At 43.9% G+C, this 20,259-nt stretch overlaps 1 protein-coding gene across 1 annotated transcript in view; it reads right to left on the bottom strand.

The window, feature by feature from the left end:
* Positions 1 to 20,259, bottom strand: part of LOC125429223 (cullin-associated NEDD8-dissociated protein 1-like) — a 40,062-nt gene that overhangs the window by 18,242 nt on the left and 1,561 nt on the right. Inside the window, exons 2-10 of the mRNA XM_048490140.1 lie at positions 17,207 to 17,350; positions 16,368 to 16,522; positions 15,161 to 15,284; positions 13,859 to 14,115; positions 12,263 to 12,368; positions 11,209 to 11,357; positions 9,262 to 9,554; positions 7,741 to 7,882; positions 1,654 to 3,159 (exon numbers count right to left, since the gene is read on the bottom strand). Coding sequence (XP_048346097.1) covers positions 1,654 to 3,159; positions 7,741 to 7,882; positions 9,262 to 9,554; positions 11,209 to 11,357; positions 12,263 to 12,368; positions 13,859 to 14,115; positions 15,161 to 15,284; positions 16,368 to 16,522; positions 17,207 to 17,350 — 2,876 coding nt within the window. The remainder of the gene's footprint in view (positions 1 to 1,653; positions 3,160 to 7,740; positions 7,883 to 9,261; positions 9,555 to 11,208; positions 11,358 to 12,262; positions 12,369 to 13,858; positions 14,116 to 15,160; positions 15,285 to 16,367; positions 16,523 to 17,206; positions 17,351 to 20,259) is intronic.

Genomic DNA, 20,259 nt, shown 5'->3' with positions numbered 1-20,259 from the left:
AAAATGGCCACTTTGGAAGCTGGATTCTATGGCATTATACCCCATTGACGTCCCTCCCCTCCACAAATTTCTCCTTCCTTAGGCTCCACCCCCAAAACCTCAAGGTGTTTCTCAATCTGGAGCTGGCAACTCTAGGATTTGGTAACATGCAGTTGGGTCTAAGGGGATGGGTACAGGCTTCTAGACAGTAAAGAATATTAAGGAAATACAGAACACCTCAAAATGATACACTAGTATCATGTGCCCTGACTGGTATAGCCCAGACTAGCCTGATCTAATCAGATCTCAGAATTGATTTTAAAAAAAAACCCCTTTGCAATGGTAATTATTATTATAAATTTAAACAAGTACTTCCCAAATATTGAAAGTTAGGTTCACATATTATTATCGTCTATCTGTCCATGATATATCTGAATGTTTTCCCCACCTTTTTAAAACACTTTTCAATACAATATATTGAGATAATTTTAATAATTCATATTCATCATTTCAGCAATCTCCTCTTCTATCCAGTTTTAAGATTAATATCATTAATATGCTTTCATGAAATTTTTTAATTGGTCTTTTGTTCACATAGTTCATTAATTTTGCCATAACTGCATATTCTGCTAGTTTATTTTTCCTAGTCCTCCTGGCATCTCAGATTTATTCTACTTTCACTGAGATGAAACTTCCCTTCCCGAGATGCATGATAAAGCAAAAGTGAAGCCAATCGATAGCCATTGATGCTGACATCAGTAATTAATTTATAATCTGACTGCCCCTCTCTCCAGTAAGTGGTACTTTGGTACGAAAACAACAAAGAAGAGTTTGTTTTTATACCCTGCTTTTCTCTACCTTCATGGTATCTCAAAGTGGCATGCAAATTCTTCCCTTCTTCTCCCTACAACAGCCACCTTGTGAGGTAAGTGGCACTGAGAGAATTCAGAGAAAACTGTGACTGGTCCAAGATCACCCAGCAGGGAGACTCTTGTGAACAATATACATTATAGTACAAGGGATTACTATGGAGGGTGGAACGGGTGAAATCAACTCTTCTTCCTCTTCTATGGGAGGAGAAAATATCACCGATTCCCCCTCCTGGGGCCTGCATGCTTTGGTGCATGTAGTTAAAAAGGGTTGCCGCAACCACAGAGAAGATTCCTGGAACAAGTGGCAGGAAGGACTGGCCATTGAACTTTCAGGAAAATTTCCCAGAGGGTCACAGTCATACAGGTCCATTGGTGGCAAGGAGCAAAGAGAGCCAACAACTTAGGGGTCACTTGACCCACACACCTCACCAGCCATGGTAATTTGTACAGGTCATCAACTGTCTTCTACCGCCCTGCTTCCAGTTTGGGGGATGTTGCTGTGTGTGAGCCAGTCCCCATTGTAAGCCAACTGAGCTAAGGGGCTTACAATGCTGGCTTGCAGGACAACAGGGGCCACTCATTTTGACTTTCTCCAAGGCAGTTCTGACTTCCCAGTCTACTCCTGGGCAAGCTGCTGAAGAAGGGAGGAGGACATGTTACACCACCATTTTCGTGAACTTTCACACAAGAGCCAGTGCAACAGTTCAACGCCCAGATCTCAGAGGACAAACAGTGGGGCCTCTCTTACATAGATGGAATCTCTCACTGTTCTAGAATTATTCCAGTCCAGCTTCTCTCTTACCTGAAGACAGCTGTTTTTTCAGCCTTGGCAGCAACTGAGAAGGATTCACCACAGTCAGCTTCCCCAGGCATTCAGCCACCACGTTGCGGGTCCCTTCCTCTGTGCATTCGCAGTGTTTGAAAAGCAGGCCCCAAATGTCCTCCACGTAGGGTTTCAGACTGTCTCCTGGGGAGGAGCTGATGACTTCCTTCAGCGAATGAAGCAGCAAGTATTGCCTCTTGGGCTGGCCACTAATCTCTTTGAGCATGAAGGGGAGGTATTCTTTCAGATTGCCGACACTGATGTTCCCCAGTGCATAGGAAGCCGCCGACTTCACCTCTTCGCTGGGAGAAGAAAATGCATCCAGTATCACAGGTTTAAGCTCCTTCTGCGCACTGAGGTTCATGGTGCGCCCTATTTCTGCCAGTGAAAGGAAGGCCAACATTTTAACTGCCGCACTGGACTTTGGATTCTTCACATCCTGAATGAACTGGTTTACTACCCCTGGGACTTCTTTTGGGCACACGGATGAAAGGGCTGCAACACATTTTGCAACAGAGTGATAGGCCTGTTTATGTAAACTTACAGATACCCCACCAGGGCTGGAGGAGTATATAGGGCTAGTCAGCCGTTTCATTAGTTCTGTATAACTCATGTTGACTGTCTTGGTAACAACCAGAGCTTGAAAGAAGTCCACAATGGCACTGAGGGCTCCCCCTTGCATCAGTGGGGAGTAAACAAGCTGAAAAAGCTCTGATAAAACCGTCCCACTAATCTTGGACAAGGAAGAGGGATAAACCTTTGCCAAGGTAGTGAGAAATGTGATAGCCACTTGAGAAACATGCATATCGTTCTCGCTAATTAAATCAGGAAGCTCCATCAGAACACATTCAATCATGGCTGGTTTGAGGCTATCGCTGTAGTTCTTGATCAAAATGTCCAGAACGGCCAAAGTACTCAGTTTTAAGGCACGCTGATTCTTGCGCAAGAAGGAAGCCAGAATGGGGAATCCTTCTGCTAGAATAGGCCTTAAGTCTATTTTCAGTGGAGAACTAGCAATTAAACTTAGTGCTTTGACGGTGGTCAGTCTAGTGATTTCATTCTTCAGCCTTTCAAGAAAAATCTTCAGAGTTGGCTGGAGATCACTGCTTAAATAGTCTCCAAGATTGCAAACGATTTGCCCCATGCAAGAGATAGCTCGTTCCTTCACCTCCTGATCAATATCGGCAGCTTTTAGCCTCTTCAGAGTAGGAGAAAACAGGTCTCGTACATAGGGTTTGGCATCAAACGTACAAGGCACATCCAGGGGCCGAATGACTTTCACAAGCTGTTGAGTAACGAGAAGAGCTTCTGAGGTGATTTTGTAAAAGGGATCTCCTATGCAAAGGACAACTGGTGGTAGCAGTGCCCTAACATGGGGATGGAACACCTCCCGGGGGTGATTGCAAAGAACAACATGAAGAAAGGACAGTGTATCTATCTTCATGTTAGAGGTGCTGGATTTATCAGTCAAAGAGAAAGTAATACCTGTTTGGGGAGGGAAAAAAATAGTTAGCATTGTTTTATGTCTTGTAATACACACTGCATTGGATCCAAACTGGACAATGCCTGTGACAACCCTTGTCAACCTGACTCCTCCCTCTCTCCACCTCAAGTACACTCTGTTGTGATCTCAACTTTTATTCCTTGAAGGCTCTGTGCTCCCTTACCACATAAACTGCAGTTGGAAGCCATCACCTGCCCTTACATGCAATCAGCAAGAGCTAATATGAGATGACTACTAAGTACTTTGAATGGCTATTTTTTAAAAATGTACAAACATTCACAACACTTCAAATAAAGATGAACCACTCACAGTAATATTAGTGTCAATGTGTCATAATTGGTACCCAGAATATTCAATAGATTCTGCACCCCTTCCTGAGTTCTTTCCAGAATTCCAACTACCTATTAAAATTATTTATTGATTCTTGGCTCTGAAAGTTTTTAAATAGTTTCTTATAACCTGAAACAAAAAAGGATTAAAAACCCTGGAATGTGTTCCACTCTGGAAAATAATATTTCTCAGAAATGAAACAATGGGGCTTTTGTTTTTTGATCGGTGCAATATAATAGTTACAACACCAAATAATTTTATAAAACCAAGTGCAGAAAATAGATTGCAGTAATTCACTGACCATTATGTTATGCTTGAAGTCATGGTACAGGAATTTTTAAAATGTAAAGCCCCATTGCTAGAGAGTTATAACAATGCAATACAATAATAAGGGGGTTTTATTGCGCTCTCCGAAGCATGTTTTGTCAACCAAGAAACAGCCCTGGGCCTTAGAAAAGAGAGGAAACAAATACGCAAAAAGAGATCTAACCTTGTTATAGGTCAACATGGCCATTAAGTAGATGGAATATTAGAGTTTAACCAGATCTGCAATTTGCCACCACTATGTTACAAGCCTCCTCTTTATTATCAGGCATTTACTACTTCTCCAATTATCTTGCAGTCAATAAAATATACATTCCAAGTTCAGTTAGGTAACTGACACACATGAAACTGTATTGCACTGAATCAGATCAATGCTCCATCAGTATTGGCTACTCAAATCGCCAGCTGCTTCCAGAGTTTTAGGCTGCCACCTTTCACATCACCTACTATCTGATCCTTTTAACTAGCTGTGCCAAGGACCGAACCTGAGACCTTCTATACGCCATGTGGATGCTCTTCCACAGAGCCATGAACGCAAATTGCTAATGTTTTCAGGCAATCATTCCCAAACTGAGTGCTTCCTCTGAGGTCAGGCAATTCTGTATAACTCCACACAGAACTGGAAGTGACAAAGGGCTCAATCAGATGACACACTGGGAATTCCAACTTCCAAGCTCCCAGCATTCCTTTCCCCCTTTAAATAGTTGTCACTTGGGGCCACAATTCAGACTAGAACCATGGTATGGAGAGCAAGGGGGTTAAAGTTTTCCCTGCCATTTTTCATGAGTCCATTACGCACCGATATGTTCTCCTCTTCAAGAAGCCTTTTGCTTCAAATTAGATTTTTAATTACACAGCAGTTTCAATATATTATTAGGGTTAGATTTTTTCTTATGCAACTGCTCTGAAGTGACCATGCTTTTCAAAGGGAAAGCTCCACATTTTTGGAGTGTGAGGAAAATCCAGTCGTTCCTCCCCCCCTACTTCTCAGGGAAGGCGAAGTAAATATATGCACAATGCCTCCTTTGGGTTTTTTCCTCCCTCCCCACTCCTCCTTTCCCCCACCCATAACAGTTGCATCATCCCAGCCTCACCCCACTTTTTCAACTGGGTCTCTCCAGGTCCCCTCCAACCTCCAGTTTTGTTCTGCTCTCTGGTCGAGTGGCTTCTGGTGGATGTTGTTTTTATTTTATTTTGTAATACATTGATGTATGATGTATTAATAATTTGACAAATATCTGTGAATTGCAACTGGCTGACCTCCCTTTGTCTGCCGATCCAGGGATCCAGGCTGGCTTCTGTCGGCCCTAGAGAGCTTGTGTCCTGCCATGCCTGGGCCAACTTGTGAGGGGGGATTCTACCCATCCCAACTTGAAACCTTTTGTTCAACTAGTGGCAAACAGTGGATCACCACATAAATGCTACATAAATTCTTATTTTGTTGACATCTACTTCAGGAGTTTTTGCCATCCCAGCAGGTTTGAGGGGCACCAACAGTCCTGCTGGTGGAAGGACTCAACTCCTTGCTGAATTTCCCAATGCTTGTTTGTTATCAATGCAGTTTCCCAGCAGAAAAGGGCTTATGGGGGCATCCAGGGGAAGTATTTTTGCTGCCTTCTTCATCCATACCGTAGAATCCATTGTTCCATACAGGCAGTAACATCAATGTAGCAATATATCAATGTAGTAATAACTTTTTCCGTACAAGTCACCTAAAATGTTTCTGGAACTTTAAGAAATCATTTCCTCCACAGCAATCCACACTTCATTTCCCCCATTCGTCCTGGAAATATTTCATTTTTTAAAAAAGAAATCTGTGGTGTTTGAAAACTTTTTTACAACGATTCTTTTGGCTGAAACATTTTCAAGCTGGCTTCCCTTGCACTGTGACATTCTTGAAACATTTCAGATTTCCCACTCCCAAGCCAGCTTGTTTCTGAAGCCTCTGTGCCCTCAACTTTCCCCTTGGAGCCATTTTTTCGCATTCCTGGCCTCTTGGTTTTCATTTTTTGGTGAATTTTACATTTGGGAGGATGGCTCTCTCACTCCCCTCCCCCTCACATTTTCACTTATGTGTAGGTAAATTTACTCATGAGTAAACTCACCATTACACAAACTGATTCAACAGCTATTCTTCCTGCAGTTTCTCTTACGTGTGGGTAAATTTACTCACGAGTAACCCTATAAATTCCATGAAGCAATGATTCAACAGATTGACAAGGCATCAAATCAATTGATCAGCAAAAAACTGAAATGTTTGGAGGAGGTGAGTGCAGACAAACATTGTGGTAAAGGGGGGATCGAAAATGTTCTGGAGATGCTCTAAATGATTTGTGCAGAAAAGACCTTCACATCAATGTTTCCTTTGAAAAATGTTCAATAAGTTTTGTATTGCCCCCTTCCCCCGCAAGCAGGCAATATAAAGAGTGCTAGAGGTCACCTGAGAGGGAGAAGAAAGGGCCCATGGGCTGCAGGACACTGATCCATGAAGGTGCAATACAACTTCCCCATGCTGATTCCCCATGCAAAGTTTTAGATGTGGAAACACCCATAGGCAACACATCATGGTGTCAGTGCAAACTCAGTGCAACAGACCGTGATTTGCAAGGAAATGCATTACTCTTGCACAGAGCCAGAAAATAGATGAGGAGGCAAAGATAACAGCAGTACACAATACACAGAGGCGTTCCAGGGGTAAATGGTGCTCGGAGACAAATTGTCTCCAGGATGCCCCCCCAGCCTCTGCCCCCCCCGCCCTTGATGCCCCCAGGCTCCACCCCCACTGCCCTCGACCCCACCCATGTCACCATGGACATGGGCAAGGTCTAGGGTGCCCACCTCCCCTCCAGACTCACCCTGCCAGCTGGGCTCCCTCCAGGCAGGCCAGAAGAGACTGCCGTCCCGGCCTCGGAGACCTTCTTTTATAAGCATTGAGGCCGGGCGGGTGGGGCTTGGAGATCAGGAAGGGGTTGGGGCACGCGAAACGGGTTGGGGCACGTGAAAACGAGGAGACAGCAGGACTTCCTGGTCACGTGGGGGGCTGATTTTGCGCCCCTCACGTGACCAGAAGAGTGGCGCCCGGGGTAGATACGTCACTGACAAGGGTACCCCTTGTCCCTAGGTAGATACGCCACTGACAATACATGCTACCTGCCCTGCATGAAATGGAGGTGAATTTAGTGCTGAGAAAGGGTGGATGGAATAAGATGTGGGTGTGTAACTGGCCATGCTCAAAACAACCTTAGGGGGCTAGTTTGCTCGAGCGGGTTAACATGCAATGTGGGTCCTGTGCAATGGACCCTGAACAATGGGAATCTAGTGTGATAATTTCGGTTGGGAAAATATTATATGTGGGGGAGTTAAGAAATCCTCTCTCATAATCCCAATGTGAATCAGGGCCTTGTGCCCAGCTATTTAAGAGAAAAAAGATCCTTAGAACACCCTACATGGAACTCCCAGCATCTCATCTGATTTGGTACAAGATGATCCAATCACGGTGCAAGATTTGGTAAAATTTCCTCTGATTGGAAGAAGATACTTCCTGTATCTCTTCTTGAGTCACTCCTCTGAGTATGCCAGTGTATTTCAGGGGTGTGTAGCTCTAATTTTAACAGCCTGCCTCAAGAGTTTGGAAATGAAGTTTGAGGGAGTAAAGAAACAAAGTCAGACTCATTCCACCACAAGCTTGTGAACTTCAAATGTATTTTAAAAGGTGCCAAGTAGGTTTAGAGAAACTAGTGGCCCTGAGACAATGACTAGCTTAACTTTGTATGTAAAAATGTATCCTGACAAGAAAAGAAAGAACAGCAGGGAAGAAACTACTGCCTTATTGCTTAGATGTATGAAAGTCCAAGTACGAACGTATTTGACACTGAAAATTTCCCACCCTCCCAACGGATAAGATTTACCAGGCACCAGTGCAGGTATGTGGTCTGCAAGGCAGCCGGGGAGAACGTTAGCCAACTCAGTCAGGAGCGTGAAACATCCCTGCCTTGACTTGACACTCTTCTCTTTAAGCTGCTTGTGCAAAGCCTTGATGATGTTCGGAACCTGTAAGTTTAGAAAGCAACTCATTAGTAACCCAAAACGAGGTGAGAAGAGCAAGTGATCTCAAATGCCAGCTGGGTATTAAATCATTTAGTATACAGAGAGAACGTGATCCAACCAGCTAGGGGCCTTCATTACACAGGATTACACTGTTTCTTGATTTCTTTTTTATCAATTATCCATTCCTTATTTTTCACATGCAGGTTACATAAAAGCAGCAAGTCTTTGTTTTTTTAAAAAAAACATAAATATAAAAATATTTAAAAATAAATATAATTTTTTTAAAAAAAATTAAAACATACATAAGTGGAGTTTTAGTATTTGCAGACTTGCTTTCAGTGGCATATCTGCTCAGGGATGGGGGGTACCCCTTGTCTCCGGGCACCACTAATCTGATCTTGTGGGGGGTGCAAAATTGCTCCCCCCCCCGCATTACTAGGTTTGGCTGACAGACGACAAGGAAGCAGAAAGTCTTGCTGCTTCGTCGTCTTTGGGCTCCCTCAGCCCCACCCATGTCGTCATCCCTCAGCCCCACCCATGTACGAGGACGCTGGCTCCCCTCCCCCAGGGCTCCCAGGAACCCAGCAGCCAGCAGCCTGGCTTCTGCCCTCCCCTCTGGGGAGAGCAGAAGAGACTGTTGTCCTGCATCCTCCAAGAGGTGCTTTTATAAGCACTAAGACTAGGGGCATGGATCAGGGCCATTCCCCTGGGAGGGGGTGGGGGGTGGCCCCGCCTCCTGAGCCCAGCCCCCAGCCTCAGTGTTTATAAAAGCACCTCTTGGAGGATGGAGGATGTCAGTCTCTTCTGCTCTCCCCAGAGGGAAGGGCAGAAGCTGGGCTGTCGGACTCCAGGAGAGGGGGTGGAGCCCTGCCCCCAGGCACAGTAAGGGGGGGCACTCGGAGACAATTTGTCTCCAAGCACCATTTCCCCCCAATATGCCTCTGCTTGCTTTCTCATTTCATCAGTTTACATTATTACAGTGCATCTAGATACCACAAAACCCCACCCTTCAAGTAAATGCATTGGTGTCATTGCTAATCATTCAGCTGAAAAGGGTTCTAGTTAACACCTGCCTTCAAAGCATCTGCAAAAGTTCCACCACAATAAGGTAGAAAGTGCCCTTGTATTGTTGCTTCTACTCTCTTCTTTTGTCTGCTGTAAAATTGAACCCAATGATCACCAGATAAAACACCTTCCTCAACAGAAGTCTTAAAGGCACTTGAGTTCCATTTGAACCAAAGCCAGCAACCCTAATGCAAATTCAAGGTGGGATGATTTTTTTAGCAGATGATCTTTCAGACCAGCCACATGATGTTAAAGCTGCTGATCTGCTATGTGGAGTCACCCCTCTGAATGCAAAGGTTCATTGCTCCACCACTCACCTGGTTCTGAAGCATGTTGAGAGGTACATCCTCCTTACTTGCTTCATCTGAAGCATGCAACCAGCTCTGAATGGGCAGTGTTTGCTTCAGCAATGATATGTAAGCACAGAAAATATCTGCTTTCACATTCTCCTCTCTTTCCTTGAACCTGCTTATTAAAGCTGGCGAGAGGGTTTTGTAGAAATCCTGAAGAAGATCATGCCGAGTACTGACAATCGCCTCAAGGCACTTGGCAGCAGATCTGCGGACTTTCCAGCTGATATCGTCATCATCACTATACTCATCATCACTTTCTGAGGACAAGAAGACAGGGCCAGTGTTAAAAAAAAGAATCAAAGGGCTAAATGACATATAACCAGTTCAATAATAATATCCTTCACCCCCCACATACAAATACACCCACAGAGCAGCTACCGTGTTTCCCCGAAAATAAGACATATTAATTTTTGCTCCCAAAGATGCACTATGTTTTATTTTCAGGAGATGTCTTATTTTTCCGCTCAACAGCCGCATGCTCTGGTGTCCTGTTCGACAGGCATGCTTCCAAACAAAAACTTGGCTACGTCTTACTTTCGGGGGATGCCTTATATTTTGCACTTCAGCAAAACCTCTACTACGTCTTATTTTCAGGGGATGTCTTATATTCGGGGAAACAGGGTAACACCAGGATAAATATAACATAATCACATCAAATTCTCACATAACCCTATAGAAAATGAGGATATTTCCCTAGTTTTCTGGCCAGTTTGAACCATGGGGTCATGGGATGGAGGGGCCACAATCTGGTCTTAGAAGTCTTAGATTCAATTCAGTAGTAGAAGTAAGAAAAAAGTAAGAGAGAAGTGGAAGTTGGTCCAATGGAACAGGGCATTGCTGTCCCTCTGTTTCTCCCAAGGAAACTAAACAGACGTGGAATGAGAGGACAGGTTCTCTTATGGATTAAACACTGGTTAAATGGCAGGAAGCAAAGAGCAGGAATGAATGGACAGCTCTCAAAATGGAGGGGAGCAAGCTAGGTCTTTTTATGTTCTTCTTGCTCTGTGAAGGGGAAGGCTGACTTCTAATGGACCCTGCTATGGGGTATTGGTGGTACTCTGTTGGAAATAGCCTTGCTATACTTGCATCTCCTTTGGATATCCGCAGTCAAACAGTCATTAATGAGTGCTGTTCTTAAAAAAGAAGGCAGCTGATCACTGCCTCATCTATTTCTTTAAAATGTTGCTTAGCTTACATTTTCAATTTTAACTTCAAATGCAACAAGGGAACGTATTTTAGAGGGCTATGCTTAATGTAACACAAAATTGTGCCATGTGTGCCATTTTCATGTTATCTGCTGGCCATGGAAAATGACTGTCTCCCTACCAGCCTCCTGGATGGAGATCTAAGAAAAGGAAGAGGTTTGAATGGGCCGTCGCAACAACTAGCAGAGGAGATCAGGCTCCTCTGTTTATATGCCGTTTATATGCCAGCCTGGTGGAACACTCTCCCTCCATAGTCTGACACCTATGGGACCTTTGGTGAATTCACAGTAGGGCCTGTAAGACTGAGTTGTTCCGCCGGGCCTTTGGAGTGTCCAGTCGCCCCCCCCCCCCCCCGCCACCTCCCCTCCTTTGCTTCGCTCCTTGGGCTTTTGTTTACTATTTTATACTTTATTTGTATATTCATTGCTATTTTAAGGAAGAGTCTGGCCGCTCCCTCTCTTTTTGGGGGGCAGTTTAAAGGAATTGGGCTACGGGACGCCATCACCATCATTACTATTGTTATTGTTTCTGTCCGCTGCTTAAATGGTTTTAATTGTTTTAATGGATTTTAGTGTATTTGGTCACTATCGTGACCCTGGTTATGTCTTGCATACATAGTGTTGTACACCGCCCAGAGCCCCTTGGGGATTGGGCGGTTTATAAATTCAAATAATAAATAAATAAAATAATTCCTAATGCACAGCACCTTGTTCTTCATCCTCTCCATTCTCAGTTTCCATCATTTCTTCTTCATCTTCTTCTTCATTGTCATAGTTGTAGTTTGGATCATAAGTGATATACTTGAGGCACAATCCTGTTACATTATGAAGGTGAGGACCAATTTCTTTGGGGCACCTTTGGAAAAAACAAAACAAAAGAACTCCAGAGTAACACAGAACAACAATTCCATAAGCAGTATTTGCAAAATAATCAGCCACAGCTTGCCACAGTTTATACCTCAGTTGGGCAAACTTTATGTGTAATTCACTTTGAATTCCTGTGAGAAAGGCAGACTATAAATAACATACATAAATAAAATAAATATATTCATAAAGATCTAACGATTGTTTACAAGCGCAAGGTCTAAATGCGATGAAGTGCTCCCCATTCATTTCTAATAAAGGCCCGGATTTATATTCGCTAAGAAATCTAAATGCCACTTGGATCCTTCTGTTGAAATCCATCTGAGAACCAGAGCTGAACAACTACAGTATTATAGGAGCAGCTTCACCTGGCATCTTTCTTCCTTTGGCAGAAGCACCAGATCTCTTCCCACACCGAATCAGGCAATCCTATCATGTTCTCATCCCTCTTAGAGACACTCTCACTACTTCCTTCTGTGCACTCTTATCCTTGGCATTAAAAAAACCCCGCAAAATGCTAAAATCATCTCTTTTTTAAAAAAACTATTCCGTTAAAAATCCTGAAAAATGGTTTTCCCATCTATCTCAAACCATTTTAACTGCAATGTGCTTTCCATTCTTTTAGTATCTGCGTTCTAACTGCACAATTCTAGAGCCACTGAATATGGTTCCGTAAGTAGTTCCTCAGTTTAGTGGTAGGTCCCATATCTAGCAGGCACAGCTACATCACAACCAACTGCCTAGGACAGATCACAAGAGGGCTGCTGAGAGGCACTTCCCCACAGCCGTGATCAGACACGGCTAATCAGGGCAGATAACAGTGATTTCAGAGCTAATTTCCATCAGAAAACATTAGCTCTGCAAACAACCTGGTATTCCCCTGAAAAGGATACCAACCTTCTCACAAAAGACTCAAAGGCCTGAAAGCAGTATTCCCTCAGTTCATCATCCTCAACATTGCAGTATTGAACAATCAGTGGGATCATCTTCTCCAGATAGTCTCCTGGAAAACAGTAACAGGGCATCATCAAGAAAACTCCTAGGCCAGCTCAGTTAGTGATCTGCGAGCTCCCGCTGCTACAGATTGCTAAAGAAAACACAGTTTTTAATGTCCCATTCTGTCCAATCCTTTGACAGGCAATGCTGGGGATTAAATCTGGCACCTTCTGTTTGCAAGGCACTAGCTCTACCATGCCACTGCCCCTCCCATTCTAGGCATGGACCCTTCTAAACATTATGAAAATTTTTCCTTTTAGGTATGCATACACACAGCAATCTCATATCAGGTTGGACCACTGGTCCATCTAGTCAAGAAAGGTCCTTTCCAAGTCAAGAAAATGGCACAGGGGAGAGGAGGAAGACCCTACCCCTCCCATACTGTGGTCCCAATCTGAATCAGGGTTTGCACTGCTTAAGGAAACAAGTTCCTTGTAGCCAGGTGGCCTCTGTTGGGAAGGGAAGGCAGGTTAGCAGAACCCTAACCTGACCTGTGGGCAAACATCCTGTGTAGTTTGGGCCTCAGCCATGAAGCTCAGGGTGGATAAAAATGTAACTGAATTACTGAGGTTGAACTTATATGCAGAGCATCACTCGCCTTTTCTGCAAAAACCCTTTTAAAATGTTTGAGGCAGGAAATAAAATGTTTCCTCCATGGAGACCCACATTGTTTCTGTTCGTTTTTTTTTTCATTCTAGCATTCAAGCACTGCATGCTGGGAGACTGAGATCTCTCTCTCTCTCTCTCTCTCTCTCTCTCTCTCTCTCTCTCTCTCTGTGCATATATTTCTGTCAGCTCAGAGATTGTTTATTGTCTTGGTTGAAGCTTGAAACCTGAAACCTGTAAACTGTAAATATTAAAAAGTTACTTTGTGTTGTTTGTAATCTAACAAAGGAAGTAACCAAGACTCAACAGTTCTCTGTAAGGGAAAGGACAACCTCGCAGATCCATCTTAAAATTATTTTTTCCCTTCGGTTTCTATCCCCAATTATTTTTTTATTTCCAGCCTCCAAACATTTTAAATGAATCCCTTTTAAAAATGATTCTCTGGCTGAATGTTTTCAAAATGTCTTCAGTTGCTGCGATCTATTAACTACATTTCCCACACTTCTCTGCTTCCCTGAGCGTGCTACTTGGCACCATTTTCTGAGCTCATGCAGTTCCCCTTAGCCTGTTTATTTGCAGCATTTTTCTGTTTGTTCTTTTATTTGAGGTGGGGGGCAATATTCGAGCCATCGAGTATGCAAGGAGTATAGAATGCAGCTTGTGAAATATTGAAGCACTGATTCAACACAGAACTCCATCCCCACCCACCTCCAAAAAGTGAAAAATCATGTAAAGGTGGCCAGGAATTATTTCAATAGAATGAGTACAGACAAACATAGTTGTGAAGTGGGGGGGGGGGGGGGGGGGGCTGAAGTGTCTTTGGGGATTTATGTTGAAAGGGCCAGAGTTGAATCCCAAAGATAAGAGTTGAATCCCAATGACAAGACCTACCTATGCGGTGCCCAGCCTGCCTGCTGATGCCCGCAATACACTGGATATACGTCCTTGTTGTTGAAGTCGAGTTGTTCCTCTTTAACTCTGCTAACAGGTGCTCCATAAGCTCTGCAAAGATATTCCCGTTGCAAGTCAACACCAGGTGGCCCAAGGCAATTATGGCCCTTTTGCGTACAGCCAACCTGGGACTAGTGAGCTGTGGAAGGAGGCAGTTCAAGATGGAGGAATGGAAGGAGTATAAAATCCCCCCTAACCTGCAGCCATAGGCAAGAGACACAAGAGAGACTTTATCACCAAAAAGGCTTTCCAAATGAAGATAATATTATACTGAACCCTAGAGGAACTCCATCAAGAATGTCATCTACTAGCATATTCCTCCAGCTTTTCACACAGACACAAAAATGAAGATGGACCACTGATCCAGAAAGTTTTTATGCTCTTAGTTTACATATATTCTGGAGTGCTACTCTTAAGAATAAAACACAAACGACATGTTACAGTGGCCATGGTTTTGATCCACGTTGCAGAAGAATTAGACCATTGAAAAAGTGCTGTAAGGCAGGCCCATAGCACAGGAAGGGGATAGAGTTGCCAACCTCCAGGTGGTGACTAGAGATCTCCCACTATTACAGCTGATCTCCAGTTGACAGAGGTCAGTTCCCCTGGAGAAAAGGGCCACTTTCGAAGGTGGGCTCTAGGGCATTATATCCCATTGAAGTCCCTCCCATCCCCAAACCCCACCCTGCTCTGGCTCCACCCCCAAAATCTCCAAGTATTTCCCAACCTGGAGCTGACAACCCAGAACTTTTGCTTCCTTTCCCACACCTTTGAAAAGATGTGCTTGTGGGGGTAAAGACTGGGCTGTGGGGTCTGTCTTGAGCTTTTTTCTTAATGATCAAATTCTTCCGTAAAATGACCTTGGCAACCACAGGTTGAACTTGCAGCTGCCACAACATGTCATTTGGCCCTAAGACTATGAAAAGAACCCATTCATATTTTCTGAGCTGTTCAGGTCTTTAACATATGTATTCATCTCAAGTTCAGAAATAATACGGTTACGTTAAAAGGATTCACAGAAAAAAGCATGTTGCTGGTGCTATTTCTATTACTGTGCTTCAAGCAATCAGGGTAGGTATCAGAATAGCCTTATTTTATTTTACCCACCATGTCTAATCTACATGATCCAGCCGGAAGATAGAGCCATGACCAAGAGCACCAAATGAGTTTTGTGGCAAAACTCATACCAGTTAGTTCTACTAAGCTACACATTCAATCCAGTCCTCAACACTCTTTCCGTACCTGCTCAAAATATCTGACAAGATGTCAAGAGCCTCCAGCTGGACAGACACATCCTCTTGCTTTCCAATGGCTCCAGTCAGCTGGGCTGTGATTTTTTTGCACACATTGGCTGTCATGGTGGACCCTATGGGAAGGAACGGCAGTTAGGCAGATCTTTACCTTCCAGTGATGCTCAGTTAAAAACAATTCCAGTTGGTCATGGTTATTCGCAGTGGGTGGTAACAGGGCATTTCTGGGCCATTCTGCCTCCCCCCAACCCCCAATAACCAGTCTGACCTGCAAGCAGGATCGGGGCCTCACCTCCCTTCCCCAGGCCTGCAGGTCTCAGAAAGGGAGGTGGGGGCAGAAGTGGGCCCCATCCTGCCTGCTGGACTCAGCATGCTGCATCCAGTGGACAGGATCAGGCCCTTCACCGACCTTCCCAAGGCTTGCAGGCCTCAGGAAGGAGGTGGGGGCAGAAACGGGCTCCATCCTGCCTGCTGGACTTAGTATGCTGCAACCCCAAACCACTTCTCTTCACGCTTCCCCTATCCTCACCTTCCCACCTACCCCAAGCCATACCTGTCCAACTTCTCCCACCCCCAAGCTGTAGACCCAGAACCAGGTAGGTGGCAAGCATTGGACTGGGAGCAAAAGGGGGGGGGGGCGCTTCTGCCCCAGTAAAGCCCACTGCAGAGGGAAATGTTTCCTCTTCCACCCTCATTGCATTTCCCCCACAATGGGTTTTGCTGCTAGTTATTGTAGTTATAGAGACTTAACACATCCTTTAAGGTAAGCCACAGGATGTAGGCTAGCCTATGGCCTTTTTAAAATCTAATATGGAGAAATCTTTTTTTTCCTCCTCCCCCACCCCTAAACATTCAGCCTGAAGAAAAGCTCTAAACATGAAAACCTCCACAGTATTTTGTGATATTGTGACTAGATCTCATAAAAGGTATTATTTATGTACTTCATTTACAACTGCCTTTCTCCCCAATAGGAACCCCAAGCAGCTTACCTCATTCTCCTCTTCTCCATTCTATCCTCACAGCTACCCTGTGAAGTAGGTTAGGTTTAGAGAGTGTGACTAGCCCAAGGTCATGGATCGAATGGGGATTCTCCCAGATTCTCATCTGTCACTTTTACCCACTAAACTAACCCACACTGGCTTTGGTTTCCTCTTCATTACTGGTTTTTGTATTTCTCTTCAAGAGGGTGACTTCCTTACCAGTGGATGGAGGAGGCAGCTCTGAAATTACTGTCTTCAGTCCAATACTGGAGATGTCCCGGAGCTGTTCCTTATCAGATAGCATGTTTGTACACAGGGTATCAACAATTGTTTCCACCTGATATTCTTTCACTTTGCTCACCAAAGGGCCCAAGCTGTAAGAAGCAAAAATTACTCATAAAAGAAAAAACTATTCCATAGTAACCTTCTTTGGAGCTTTGTCAGTGAGGAAATCTGCAGAAAACCCCCTTTCCTTCCAGTTAGTCTTCCACATTCTCACTTGCACCAGGTATCTCATGGGAGTTCTGTCCCCAAAAAGGCATAATACATCAGTGTTTGAAGGTACCACTGAATCCTTAGTTGGCCAAGAAAAAGCACTGAAAGATAACAAATCAGATAAAGACTGTGTTTATACACACACACTTCCTACCATCTATTGATTTCCAAACGGTGCCTCAGCTGAGAGGCAAATATCATAAAGGGGCACTGTATCTCCAAAGTCATGTATTTATCTTCTTTGATTTACCATGTGGCTACTTCCTGGCTGTATGTGACAAACAGAAGGGCCCTGTGGCATCTGAAGGGCACATAAATGTACATGTAAACACACGTGCACAAACATCTGTGGCTTGTAACAATCCTCCACTCTCCATTCCCACAAAAGAATTCTGCCTGTAAAATAAGCTAGAAGGCAAAGTCATAACCTACACATTGATTTTATAGTGTGTGGAACAGAAAATGCTCACACAAAAAAAAGAAAATCAGTTCCCAGCAATACCACTATTTTATATTTTAAAAGACTTGTCTCCTTTCTTAAGCAGATGCAGAGAAGACCTTACCACTTGACAGCCAGGTTTTGCACCTCCCCATTTTTGTCTTCCAGCAATTTCAGCAGCATTTTCACAACTTTTTTCTCACTGTCTTCATCTAGCTTTATGGAATCCTTCTGCAGTTCCATCATCAGGTCGTTTGTAGCCATAAACCTGAAAGAAGGAATGGCAACAATAGACTCGACTCAGAAATTCAAACAACAGCCACCGGCAGTCATGCAGAAGATGAGAATTCATAGCTCCAAATGTAAAGAGGACCAAATCTTTACTAACACCAGCCAAATAATTCACAAATTGTCCAGCAGTTAAATGAGTAAACAGTAATTCCTTAACAATATAGAGATTAAATACAGACAAGGGTGTTTGGGGGAAGGAACATGGCACAGTATAGCCTGATGTCATCAGATCTCAGCAGCTCAGCAGGGTCAGTACTAGAAATGGAGATCACCAAGGAAAACTCAGCAGAGAAAAGCAATGGCAAACCACCTCTGCTTCTCAAACGTCTTGAAAGCCTCTTCCTGGGGTTGCCATAAGTCAACTGTGACTTGACAGTTTACACATGAAGAAAATGACGCTTTACGCATGAAGAAAATGAAGGGAAAAACCACTCAACTTGTATGTTGTAAATACTGCATACATATGCCTTTGTGGGTCACAACATAACTCTGCTTGCAACTATGCTGAAGTAGTAGCCGGTGGCCAGTGATGTAGACCCAAGCGTCCTTCATAATCACAACTAGTAACATAGTGGCCAATCCTACATTGCATGAACAAAGCACCACTTCCATGTGATCTGCTCCACCACACAGTTGTGTTATCAATTTGCATATCCAGGCTATTCAGGATTACACCTCACCAAAGCTGATTCCATACAGCTCAGGTTGTGTGTGAAGTTACCTTATTATCAGTGAGACACAACGGGGCTGAGAAGAAGGCAAGGATTCATTACATATGTAATATAAAAATGTTTTGTCTCTCTCCAAGTCTCTACTGCCACTCTGGAAGACCCAGAACAACACCTCTGCTCCCCCTGCCCTAGCAATGCATAAGCAGGAACACCAAGAAGTCATTTTACAGGTTATCTAGAGGGCAGCTTGCTCCTTACACAGAAATACAGGCACACCAGTGGTCATCTCTATAGAAACAAACTGCAAAACTGGCAGGTATAACTGCAGGTGTAAAGATTGGGTGCGGCCAGAGGCAGAAGCCAAAGAGCTCACAGGAACACAAGCCAAGAGATTCATAGCCCAAGGTGGATATTCTTGCTGGCTTTTGATATCTTTTGTATTTTTATTGTTGTAAGCTCCTTTTAGTCCCTTTCAGGAAAAAATCAGCCAATAATTCTAACAATTTTGTCCACAGAACAGTGGCCTCTCTGGATATATCGGTATCTTCTCCAAATGGTTTTTCCCCCCTAATAAGACATTCTAAAGTTCACCAATGTATAGAGAATATCAACTCCCAAACTGCATCATTTCTAACCTCACTAGGGATTTTATGCTTCCCAATACCAGCTTTAACATACTGTTTGTTTAGTATGACTAGCATATGATTCAGAGCTGGGGCGGTGGAGGGAAAATGGTAATAGATAGCTCAGATGCCTTCGAAGGGCTTCAGAGCGTTCAGATAAGGATTAATGTTAGCCTGGAGAATTGGGGCGAAATTTCTACTTGGTTGGGAAAAGATTGTTAATAGTAAGGCATCTAGATGATGAACCTTGTAAAGTAAAATAGGGAATGGGGCCAAACTCACCACAGTAAAAAAATTCTGCATAATTTCAACCTTATTATGCAGAAGCACAATGGCATTTTCAACTGCTTATTAAAATTTAATTATGTATACTACATTGCTCCACATGAAGAAGGGTACCTAACAAAATTCCAACGTACAAAGGAAATTCAATAAAATGACCAAAAAAAAACCCCATAGCCACCAATGTATCCTATATGGAGCAAAACTGGCTTTTGCAGAGGTTAAATGCTGGGAGTGTTTATGTTCTTACCAGCAACCCTTGAAGCTCGCCACCACTCTAAGCAGTGCTGGGAAAAAAATTAAAATATGTTGACTTTATAGGCACTGCATCATCACTTCCAGGAGAAACAAGGAAGTGACATCAGGTAGCTACAGGAATCACTGGCATATCCTAGAGCTACCTCCAGGTTTTCCCCAGAAGTGATGATGACGTATGTAAGATGCTGGGTCCCCCCCATGTCCCCACCCTCAAAGTTCCTACTGATTTCTACACATGATCTAACAACCACATTATTAACCCAGCCTTGATGTTTGAAAGGCTCTATGGACGCAATGGTCAGGAGCACCTTTTGGCTTGCCATCTCTCTGCTTTCTCTGACTGAGTTCTGCCATCTCTCTACTTTCTCTGACTGACTGCTTTCTCTGACTGGCCATGACATTCCATGTTTTTTGTCACAGCTGGATTAATGTTACATGGTCGATGTTGAGCTGGTTTTGAGGTCCAGAATGCCACTGGCTGATCACTATCAGGGCCTGTGCATTACTGACCCACAGGGTAAAGTCACATCACAATACTGGGCAGATCATGTTTACAGGGTGGTTTGCCATTGACTTCCCCAGCTGCCTACCCTTTACTCCTAGCAAGTTGGTTACTCAATGAGAATATACCTTACTCATTTTGAAGCATCTACATTGCTGCCATTTTATTTCCAAGTTCAATTCAAGGAGCTGGCTATGACTTTAAAGCTCTTCACAGCCTGGGTCCCACATATCTCAAGGACCATGACCTCCCATCTGTTCCAAGAGGCCAGTTACAGTCTTCAGACTGGCCCCTACTGGCTGTTCCCCCACTTTGGCCAGCCTGCCATGAATCAGAACCCAGGCCTTTTGCATCATGGCCCCCGACTGTAGAACCAGATCCCTGAAGAGGTGAAGCGAAGTCCGCTCACTTGAGAAGTTTGGGATGGACTGCAAGGCTTGTTTGTTTGCAAGAGCTGTGGATGGGGCATGAACAAGCAGACATCTTGCAGAGGAGGTATTTGGGGTTTGTAATTGGTTTATCTGTAAGCTGCCTTGACCAAGAGAAAAGG

Source organism: Sphaerodactylus townsendi, linkage group LG03, assembly GCF_021028975.2.
Source record: "Sphaerodactylus townsendi isolate TG3544 linkage group LG03, MPM_Stown_v2.3, whole genome shotgun sequence".
Taxonomy (NCBI): Eukaryota; Metazoa; Chordata; class Lepidosauria; order Squamata; family Sphaerodactylidae; genus Sphaerodactylus; species Sphaerodactylus townsendi.
Note: the sequence above shows the minus strand (reverse complement) of the source record. Positions and strands in the feature narration are given on the sequence as shown.